General features: G+C 42.4%; 1 protein-coding gene and 1 long non-coding RNA gene across 5 annotated transcripts in view; one reads left to right on the top strand and one right to left on the bottom strand.

The window, feature by feature from the left end:
• Window positions 1-537: 537 nt before the first annotated feature.
• Window positions 538-8,876, bottom strand: AIFM2 (AIF family member 2). Of its 4 annotated transcripts, none has more exons than XM_081189773.1 (9): window positions 8,640-8,876; window positions 7,709-7,917; window positions 5,483-5,598; window positions 5,274-5,393; window positions 4,680-4,772; window positions 3,353-3,461; window positions 2,240-2,392; window positions 1,519-1,719; window positions 538-942 (listed from the first exon to the last, which is right to left on the bottom strand). In XM_081189773.1, exons 2-9 carry the CDS (start codon window positions 7,881-7,883, stop codon window positions 788-790), a joined length of 1,122 nt encoding a protein of 373 aa, XP_081045899.1. In that variant the 5' UTR covers window positions 7,884-7,917; window positions 8,640-8,876; the 3' UTR covers window positions 538-787. The 4 variants fall into 4 exon arrangements, with proteins under 4 accessions (XP_081045899.1, XP_081045900.1, XP_081045901.1 ...); XM_081189774.1 differs by lacking the exon at window positions 8,640-8,876 and adding an exon at window positions 8,028-8,162; XM_081189775.1 differs by lacking the exon at window positions 8,640-8,876 and adding an exon at window positions 8,057-8,155.
• The window catches only part of LOC308584799, an 86,894-nt gene continuing 83,950 nt past the window's right edge, over window positions 8,161-11,104 (top strand). Inside the window, exon 1 of the long non-coding RNA XR_014007013.1 lies at window positions 8,161-8,302. This is a non-coding gene — a long non-coding RNA (uncharacterized lncRNA). The remainder of the gene's footprint in view (window positions 8,303-11,104) is intronic.

The raw sequence follows: 11,104 nt of genomic DNA, 5'->3' as shown, positions 1-11,104 counted from the left end.
TTTTACATTTACCTTTTATCTACTTTGAAATAGACCATGTGTTGGTGGCAAGGAAAAATAGGTATGTTGCTGTCATTTTAGATTTTTTAATCAAAACGATTCTGCACACACCCAGGTTTGTTCGTAAAGGTTTTAATGTTCCATTCTTGACCCATGGGTAGAAGGAAAACACTCAACTTGTAGATACATTTTTAAAAACAAAAAACTTCACTTTTTGGGGTCATCATACTGTATTGTTTAAGAAACAAACAATTTTCAACACAAAAAATATGAAAGTAACAACTGCAGTGTTGAGATCCTAGGAACTGATAAGTTCTAAAGCTTGAGCTATGCCACATCATAGCTTACACAGTTTTGGGAGCTGCATGGACCAGCTGCCCTAAACCTTTTGGGCTTGGATCAGCTAGAAGTCAATATAAATATATTGTAGGGGAAATCGTTTGCTTAAAAGAGGTAGGTTTAAGCTTAATATACCAAAAAAAGATAAACTCAAGCAGACAAGACACACATAGTTCAGTGAATACAGCACAAAACAGATTGTAGGTTGCTATTTCTTTTAATTCAAGAACTTTCAGAATCCATTATAGCTTATGAGCCGGATAGTAAAAATGATCCCAAGGTCCAATGTAAAATATAGCCTTGGATAAGCTATACAAACCATATATGACAAAAGTTAAGCTTTTTAAAATTAGTAATAACTACCCAACCCTTCTTTAATTGAAAGGTATATTCTTTTTTGGCACTGGTCCTGTTACACCTGCATCTTTTCTTGCAAGCCTCTTTCTATCTAGCATGGCATACACTGACCCATCTTTCTCCAGCTTTGTGAGACGAAAAGATCCCTGCTTTTAACTACTGTCACTAAGAGATGTCCCACGTAGTAGTCACTGATTTGGCCCACTCCATCACATCTTCCTAGTGAGATCAAGAATGTGAGTGATCCTGAAGGGGACACAAAGATTTATAAAGCTGTATTATTTACTTTAAGTCATTTATTAAACCACATTTCATGCAAAGTCCATATTCCCCCACTCATAAGAGCTATCGAGGCCTTGTTCACACATTTAATTAGCAACTATTATTTCTCCACCCGAACAATCCCAAGTAAAATGCTCAATAAAGTATGGAACGAACCAGCAGTACAGTGGTGCCTTGCAAGATGAAAAGAATTCGTTCCGCGAGTCTTTTCGTCTTGCGATGTTTTTCGTCTTGCGAAGCACGGTCCGTCGCAACTGCGCCTCTTCAGGCGGCTTTTTTTAAAAAGCGCAAGACGTTTTTGTCTTGCGAAGCAAGCCCATAGGGAAATTTGTCTAGCGAAGCAACGCAAAAACGAAAAACCCTTTCGTCTTGCGAGGCATTCGTCTTGCGGGGCACCACTGTACAAGAGATTGTAGGAAGTCCCCTAAAATAGCAGCTTCAAACTCTGGTGCAAATTATGGAAGCTCCTGTCATACCCCTTGTAATGCACATTTGTCAAAGACGTGTAAGAGAGACATGAAGGCACAAAACAAAACTTACCTGGTGTATAGGTTTTCAGAGGCGTCTGTGTCAGGCTGTTGACAATGTTTGTCACTGCAACATCTGCATGGAGCCCAGCATGGTATGCCATTTTTGGCTCGTTCACATCAGCACAATCGCCAACAGCATAAATGTTATCATATCCTTTAACCTGAAGGTACTCATTCACTTGCAAAGCACCATTACTTGCCAGCTTGTCGCCTAATGATGGATGATGGAATTAAATCAGTATGTAGTTCCATGAACTATGTAATTCAGTTTAACCTGTCTTTCTTGGTCTTATGAGAACCATGAACTCTCCAAAAGCCACAAAACAACATTATCTTTATAATATAGATATATCAGAAGTGCCAATTTTAGTATATTTTCTTCCAAAGTCCCAGGTCTAAAAATGATTAAAATACATGCAGAATGTTATCCCTCAGTTCAACCCTATGCATGTCTACTCAGAAGCAAGACTTCAGTGGGACTTACTCCCAGCTATGTGTGCATAGGATGTGTGCCTTAATTATCTTCCCAAAACTAGCAGTGGAGGCAGATACTACGTGGTAGGGCCAGCTATATGAATAAAAGGCATCAACAGTAGCCAACAAATGAATACCGCTAGCCTGGCGCCTTCTGAAACTAAGTACAAAGTTACAATTCCAATTTATAATTGAGACATGAGGACTGGAAGAACTATGTTTCCTTAAACATGAAGTCAGGGTGGGAAATAACTTACTGAATGCACTGCTGTATGCTGCGGAATTGACTTTTATCCCAGTGCAGAGAATCACCATGTCGGTAACAATCTCTGTGCCTTTGTCTGTCTTCACTATCATGTTCTCTTTGAATTGGTTTAAAGTCAGCGATTGCAGGTTTTCAACTTTCTGACCTGTTGTAAGCAGCCAAAAAACAAAAACAAGGACATCATACGTCACTGAACCACTGCAACAATCATGCTCCCATCCTCTTGTGCTTTAAGGTATTTATTCCTTGAAAGGATCTTGGTTGACTTTAAATTTTAGAACAAGGGTGGGGGAACTTTTTCAGACAGGGTGCTCAGGAAGGCTGGAATATGTTAAACTGGACACATGGCATGGCCTGCAGAATCTCACAGGTCAGATAAAAGATCTGGAGAACCTACATTCAGTCCCGAACCCTGTTTTATATTTACCATAACTTAAAAGTAACCAAGTGCCCAGTTCAAAACTTCCAATACGGTTTTGTTTTTAAAAAATGTGTTACTAACCCTCCTGGTTATTAAGAAAATCTTTGAACTCTATTATATGAGCAACATCTAATTATAAAAATTGGGTTGGAACTTGGTCCCAGGGAGGACTTCACATCGTATACAGCTCCTGAGCAAAAACACATTTCAGTTAAAATAAATACACAATATCCTCACCAAGTAACCTGAAGTAAAAGAGGAACGAAGTATAGTATAATCTTATGCTTGTCAAGTCCAATGGAAGTACAGTATTCCAACTTACATGAAAGTTGCCATAGTATGTAATCCCCATGAACCACTCCAACTAACTTTTTTGAGCAACGTACAAAATACAAACACTGTATGTCCTAATTTGACATGTACATGCATGTTAACCATTTATGCTACTAAAATACGAGCAGGGGCTCAATCTTCTTTGCCAATTGTTCCTGTGTATTATTTTAAAAGTAGCTAAATAAATTACATGAGCATAGTTTCATTGAGATGCACAGTGTATGTATACCAAAGTACAAAAAGAAACTCTTCTGAAGCAACCCTTAATTGGTCTGGAAACGATTAAGAGGAAAGATCATTTTCAGCTTTCCTAGGAGACAATTACATGCAATAAATGAGCTATGTACCTACTCAATAAGAGATGTACCCCCTCTTTTAAAAGGGACTCCTTCACCTCCTGCCGAACTCTGGGGAGCACTTCTGCATCTGCCAGTGCAACTTTTGAGTGAATAAGGGTGACCTGGGGACAAAACCACATTGTTGAATTCGTGAATGTTAACAGCAAAGACCCATTACCTGTCCGCGGTATCATTTTAACCAGGTTTTTGATTACTACAAAGGCAGCATTGTCACGTTGTGGTAAATCGTGTTCCCATGCATGAGCCCCTTCATTCCTTGTTAGGGAGAAAATAAAACATGGTGGATTAGTGTTCCATCCGAATAGGGGATCATGGTTTGTTTCTCTCAAACCACAATCAGTAGACCTTAGCTTATCATGGTTTGCTTGGTGTGAAAGAAACCACAATTCCTGGTTCAGATACTACACTAAGCCAGGGAATATGGTTAAGTGGGTGCAACTGGCTTCATGCATGGTAAATACAGTGCTACCTCAGGTTACATACACTTCAGGTTACAGACTCCACTAACCCAGAAATAGTGCTTCAAGTTAAGAACTTTGCTTCAGGATAAGAACCGAAATCGTGCGGCGACAGCAGTAGGAGGCCCCATTAGCTAAAGTGGTGCTTCAGGTTAAGAACAGACCTCTGGAACGAATTAAATACTTAACCTGAGGTACCACTGTAGTTTACCTAGTATATCATGACACCTAAATGTGGCCATTGAGAGCCCATAAAATCATGCAGCTTTTCAAATTTTTGTCTACTATGATGGCAACTAGATCTAGATCACTCCCTGCCCTGCCCCCCGCAAAAGTAAAGCTTTGGCTTACAGAAGACATAGCAAGCTAGAATCCACTACACAGCCAAAGAAAATTGAGTCCCTGGATTACAATTCAACATAACAGCAGAACTGGGCAAAAACTCATCCAAATTGCAATTTCTCTACTTAAAAAAGACCCCCCCCCCAAAAAAAAGGAATTAGCCAAACCTGTAGCGTTGAGCATACATTTAAAGAGAAAGCAATAGAGGAGGAAAAAACACCAAGCACCCATTCACTTTTAAAAATAAAATAATTTCAGCTGTAATCCTATGCATACTTAGCTGGAAGCAAGTCCCAATGAACACAGTGGAACTTGTTCCCAAGTAACCATGCACAGAATTGCAGTTATCTGTTGGGGGCAGGGGTAAAGGAATGTAAAAAAAAAACCTATAGATATATTTAGAATCACACACACAAACATTTAAGAGTCCACACTTACGGCAACCCTTGTCTATTCTGGGGAAATTTCAATTACCAGAGGAATAAAATGGTGAGCGGTAGCGTCACTTGTGGCTCCTACCTCTTTGTTGGGATACTTCGTCTTAACCTCCGCAGCCATTTCAACACCAGCAGAACCACCCCCCACAATTACTATGCGGGGAGATTTTTCAACCTTTCAAAACCAGGAGAAACGAAAGAGTTTAGATATTATGTTAACATCTCTTCATAATTTTAAACAGGATGGCGCTCGACATCTCCACCATCTGGAGGTGCATGCCTGTAGATCCTTGGGGCATGCCTGTTTTCACATGCTAACAACGCATCCTGTGGAATTCTATCTGCAATATTTTATCTGCAGCATCAGAGCAAATTTCAGGAACCCCAAAGTTGTCTTGAAAAATACAACTTTTGAGCCTTCTGGCCACCAAATGGAAACTAGGCATTCCGATTTGGCAACTGTAACCCTGATTTAAGGAGCCATTTGGTGCCTAGCTTATATGTCTGAGTTTCTGATTGAAAGGGAGTATTTGGACTTGCCCAACTGCCATCTTGCCAGAAGTCAGCCTTAAGTGGCACTTTAGTGAGCCAAGGTAGGTCCATGTACAGACCCTAGACATAGCCATACACAAGGTGAAAAGACCAATTTCCCACCAAAAGGAATTTGCAACATCACCTCTTGAACCATGTCCTCATAGGTCTGAATAGCAGACTGCATGTCCATGGGTTTGTCAAATTTTCCTGGGAAAGGCCCATCACTCCCTGTGGCAAGGATCAGGTGGGAATAGCAGAGGTGCTAAAAAGAGATGTTAAAAGAGGGTCAGTCGGACCTTCTTGCAATTCATGTCTACAGGCTACCACAGATTTTAGCCTCAATGCACTCACTTCACCATCATTCAACAGGACATGCCGTTTCTCCAAGTCAATTCCAACTACCAGACCCTGCCGGAAACTGCCTCCGAAGGTCTTGGAGAAGGAGATGAAAGTTTTCTTGGCAAATCCTGCAAAATGATGTATAGAATTTTCAGGCCGTTAATGGTACTTAAAGAGCAAGACTACAAAGAAGTTAAATATTTAATACGTGTATGGCCTAGTCTATGTGTGGCAGGATGAGAAGGTAGAAGCCCAAAGTAATAGGAGTAGACCGCAGGGGATGCATGTTACATTCAGAGTGTACACCCCCCCAAAAAAAAACCCTCTGCAAGTTAAAATAGCAACCTATAACAGAAATAAAAACACTTCAGTCCAACCCACCTGCAAGTCCACACCATGTGTTTAAGCCACACCCAACTGTATTCTTGGAAAACAGGAGACTGACAAGAGGTATGATAGCTATCTCCAAATATCTAAAGAGCTGTCACATGGAGGATGGAGCAAGCTTGTTTCCTCTTGCTCTGGAGGGCAGGACCCAAACCAATAGATTCAAGTTACAAGAAAGAAGATTCTGACTAAACATCAGGAAGAATTTTCTGACAGCGCAAGCTGTTCAACAATGGAACGGACTTCCTCGGGAGGCTGTGGACTCGCCTTCCTTGGAGGTTTTTGTTGGGTGTGTTTTAAATGTGAGGCATGGATCTGCTGCAGTTTCTAGGTACAGTGAACTTTTTACAAAAGGCAACACAAAAAGAGAAAACTTAAATAAATTAGGATCCTTTATACCACTACAGGACTTAACCACCTCATTCTGCTGCATGTGTAGACTAGGTCTCAGTCATAATTCTGCCCCACAAACATTAAGGCTCCCAAAACTTTGCCGTTACCTATATTTTTTCTGTCTGATTCTTCTACCAATGTATTCAGAGCAGTATACAGTGTAAAAAAAAGTGGCATAAATCACTGTACAACTACCAATTTCTAAAAGCAAAGAAAATACAACCAATCCTTCGGATCAACAACACAGAAACGGAACAGACGATAAAGGATCAGGGTTCCCTCAGGCTTCTCAAGTTGCTCAATCACAGAATTTCAACCCAATATCCTGAACTGGTTTAATTTTGAAACACTTTCTTGTTAGAGCAGGTCCATATAACTTCTTGTCTCCTCAAACCAATATTGTCACTGTGGGTGCAGTAAACCTCATTATCACTCCCATCTGGGACTGCAAAAATGAAGAAATGTCAAGTACTTGGAGTGGGAGAATCACAGGGTGCTACCTGGAAACTTTTCAGCTTAGCAATTCACGCAGCAAAATTTGCCTAAAGATTTACAGGGTATTTAAAAGAAAAAAGTAGTTTCCCAGCATATGGCCCTGACAGGAAAGGACCCATCAAGTTGTTGGGGACAAGGGCAGGGAGAGAAACAAGTGTAGGGAAAAGAATGAGGCTACAGTTGCTGTTATGTGCAGGATTCAGCCTGGTTTTGCCACCTGGAAAGAGGTGTTTGATTATCAGGCTCAGTACTTAATTTCTGAACATAGATCCAAGAGCTCCCATCCTACCTACAAATATTCTCATAGCACACTGGAGCTGTTTGTGGGATGGGTTTTAATGGGTAGGAGAGGATATATTAATTGCAATTTATCCCTCCAGGCACCCACGTGTGTGGGTTGAACAGAGTTTCAAAATCCCATCCTTGGCAGCAAAATTTATAGAGCATAGGACTTAAGCTATGAAACTTTGCTTTGAGCAAGTCCAGCTTTGAAGGAAGCCGGCTCTCCCTTCCTTGCTCCACTTAACAATGAATCAGGCTACAACTTGGGAGGTAAGTTTAAAAATACTGTATAACTGACTTACTGATCATCTTGCATTGGTTCATAGCAGTGGCAACAATATAAAATATCTATGCAGGGGAAATAGGCATATTTACAGTGTAACCAGCTTCAGACATCTGTCTGAGCTGGAGCAAGCAAAGGGCACATCTGCCCCCATGGCTGGTTGAAGGAAGAGGGAAACAGGAAGTACTATATGCTCCTTCCTCTCCAGGAGAACAGGGGAAATGACATCACACAGAGCCCTCTCTACCAACTGATTTCTAAGGCCTACAAGCAACACAACTCTATGGTATAAGCCCCTATCTGTGCAATTTGTTTGACCGCTTATCTCCCTCATACAAACTGCCCATATCTTAGAGAAAGAAGCACACATAGTGCTGCCCCCAGAAGGAGAAGCTCACCACTCTGTACGGCAGCCCGGAGAGCAGCGACATTGTGGTGGAAAGCGTCCCTCATGTCCACCAGAACGAAGGGGACTCCCCAACACTTGAGCTTGCGGGCAGCTTCAATCCCGCCGAAGCCGCCCCCGACTATCACCACCTGCACCGACTTGTCCACGGAGATTTGGCCGCCCATCTCAAAGAGAGCAAAAGGTCTTCAGCCAAGGAAGCTAAAGAAAATGAGAAAAGAGGGGGGAAACTAATAATGCTGTGAAGAGTTCAGCTGAGGAACAGATCTATGTACTAATTGCACCGATTAGTTTTTACTAATTTTACTAACCCTAATTTTGCTAATTCTAATTAGATTACTTATTGGCACATGCTGTGCTGTAGATACTTCATAAGGCATGGGATCCAGAAACCATTAGAAAGTCTCAGGACCGCCTGATCCCTAATACACCGGTTCAGTCCCCGGAGCTGCTGAGGCTCGTTGGATAACTGCAGGGAATAGCCTCCGGCGTCACCAGCCGATTCCAACCGGGATTCAGCTAGCGCCTCTTATGCAAACTTTCAGCCGTTTGCTGAAAACGACTCACTTGCTGCCAAGCTCATAAGGTAGGCAACTAACGGAAATGCTTGGTGCCTTCTTCCTTAAAACTGTTACTATTATTATTATTATTATTATGGAAAGCTGCCATGTTTTTGTTTGTTTGCTTTAATGAAACTGCGGCATGCTGCTAAAAAGCCGAGAAGCATATATCTGCCACTATCCTCCGTTGCTAACGGAGCAAAGAAATGCCCCTTTCCAAAATACTCGTAAACACTGCCTCGCTGCAAGTTAGGCCTCTCGCAAAACTGGACTCGTAGAAACAATCATTATCATTATTATTATTTCCACTTATTTCCGCCCCACAAAGGGAAATCTCTGGAAGCTTTCCGCATTTCCACTTACCTGCAAAATGGAAAGTCTGCAAGCGAGCAGGAAAACGCTGCCGCTTCCGCCCTATTTATTTCCAGGGGGCGGAGGGGGGTGGTAGCAAGTAAGTAGCCTGAATTACTGGTCCGCTTTCGATTGCTATCTGCTGGGCAATGACTGAGGAACCGGGCGTCACTCCAGATATCCCGGAAGACGTTTAAGGAGAGTGCCGTGGTGCACGGCCGCCTTCCCTGCCTTCACCATCTTTCTGCCCCCTAGCGAGGCGCCGGGACTGCCGCGATCTTGTTTCATAACCGGTCCTGCTCTGCATGCTTCCTCGGGGAGTCGCCTGAAGTCCAGTGGGACTTACTCCCAAGAAAGCGCGCTTTAGGCTGAATGTTACACAGTACGGTACTGCATGTTACACAGTACGGTCTCCCGGCATTATTTGCAGCAGCGATAATTTCCAACGGGACTCGCTCCCAACTCTGCGCGCAGACATGTTCCCGCTGTTTTCGCTCCCGGGTTTATGAACGGCTGTCGTTTCGATGGCTTTTATTGGGAGCATCTCCTTCTGGAGTTAACTGCTAACCGCGCTGTATCTGTGAGCTTGCCATGTGGAAAGATAGACAGCATGAATTCTGTATTGGGGACAGCCGGTTATATGCATGCGAATATATTTGCTGCTGTTGGATAACCGATTCTGAGTTTGCAACTCAAGAGGTGGCCCAGAGTTATGTGGGGACAGCTTGTGTCCCCTGATCGCTAGGACGTGTGCTTGGCTCTTAATATGGCGGCTTTTGAGACTTAATGGTGCAACGTTATGTTTGTTTGCTCTGAAGTATCCCCGCAACAGGGTGAGCTCCTGTTGCTCTGTCCCTGCTCCTGCCAACCTAGCAGTTCGAAAGCACATCAAAGTGCAAGCAGATAAATAGGTACCGCTCTGGCAGGAAGGTAAACAGTGTTTCTGTGTGCTGCTCTGGTTCGCCAGAAGCGGCTTAGCCACACGACCCGGAAGCTGTACGCCGGCTCCCTCAGCCAATAAAGCGAGATGAGCACCGCAACCCCAGAGTCGTCCGCGATTGGACCTAACGGTCAGGGGTCCCTTTACCTTTACCTTTAGGCCCCACTGTGTTCAGCTGGGGCTTTCTCTGAGGTAAAAGTACATAGGACTGCAGTTAAAAACCTCTGGCACCTTCACTTTAGGCACCAGGTAAAAACATTTCTTTTCTGTCAGGCCTTTGGACATTTAATTAATTTGTGGTCTCCTTCAGTGGATTGGGGTGTTAGTTCTGCCATTTTATAAAGATGAATGTGCTGTTTAGAACTATGTTGGCTCAGTTTCAGTTTTTGGTTGGGTTTAACCTATGTGCATTTTGTGTGTGTGCAAGTTGCTTTGAGATACTTTTCAGAACCTCCCCCCCAAACCCAATTAATAAGTACAATGAACAAACTAGACGTTGCCCACCCACTTCCAAGTCTGTCTTCACATACTTAAGGACTAGAAACTTAAAAGAAGATCAAAATTCATGCTCCCTAGCCTGTTACAAGTGTCATCCCTGGGGTTGCCATCTTTTTACCATCCTTGTTACTGTGCTTTTAATAGCAGCTTGCTATGTGGAACTTTAGCAGGTGACATTTTTCCTCATATAAGGAAAAATGATGAGTGATTGGGCAAGCTTGCTTGCTTTGTGTCATTTTCGTATGTCAGGCTACTCTTGAAAGCAGAGAGGCAGCAATTATATTCTGTATTTGAATGGTAGAATCATGGAGTAACTGGGAAGTTAATTGAAATGAATTAATTTTCCCAAGCCTCAATAGGAAGGTTTATGCTGCTGTGTTGTTTACATTTTTAATTCTGTCCTTTTGTTTATTGTCGTTTTTGTTTTTTAATATATAGTTTTGTGTCGGCGAGATGCCTTGGAAATATTTACTGAGCGGTGATATAAATATTTATTTAATTAAATGAAATACAAGTAGAAAGCAATGGGAGCGAGGCTTACATGGGGGAAAACTATGCTGTTGCAACTGAAGCCATATATGAAGCTGAGACTGTCTCTCCCCATACACTGAATGACCTGTGCCATCTGCAGCAAGTAAAATACTGCACACAGACACTGTTTTCCACACTGCAACCAATTTATTGAAGTAGCTCTACCTGTGAGCCATGCCCTGGACTCTATTTCCAAGTCCCAGGGCAAAATTCGTGTAACAGGTGAAAAATTTCCAACATTCAACCTTTCTCCTTGACATGCTAGCTTTCTGTGTGAAGAGAGCTTTTACATGCGGAAACGCACCAGATACCTGAAGCCCTCCCTGCTTATAGTCTAAAGAAGTACATATTTTAGTCCAGAAATGAGTCTACCATTTGCTTTTTCTGGATGCACAAGGGGCTGTGGTCCCATACCCACTTTTCTGAGAATAAGCCTCGTTTTAATTCATTGGGACTTGCTTCTGAACAGGCGTGTCTAGGATTGCTTTGTACATCAGTCACATATCAT

The sequence above is a fragment of the Podarcis bocagei genome, assembly GCF_964188305.1.
Source record: "Podarcis bocagei genome assembly, chromosome: 4".
In the NCBI taxonomy this organism is placed as follows: domain Eukaryota; kingdom Metazoa; phylum Chordata; class Lepidosauria; order Squamata; family Lacertidae; genus Podarcis; species Podarcis bocagei.
The sequence above is the reverse complement of the archived record's forward strand: the minus strand, read 5'-3'. Positions and strand labels throughout refer to the sequence as shown.

Coding starts and splice junctions, on each gene's coding strand:
- AIFM2 (XM_081189773.1), bottom strand. CDS start 7,883: ATGGGCGGCCAAATCTCCGTGGACAAGTCGGTGCAGGTGGTGATAGTC. Junction 5,599..7,708: donor CCGGGCTGCCGTACAGAGTG/GTGAGCTTCTCC, acceptor ATCATTTTGCAG/GATTTGCCAAGAAAACTTTC. Junction 943..1,518: donor TCTGAAAACCTATACACCAG/GTAAGTTTTGTT, acceptor TGTCCCCTTCAG/GATCACTCACATTCTTGATC.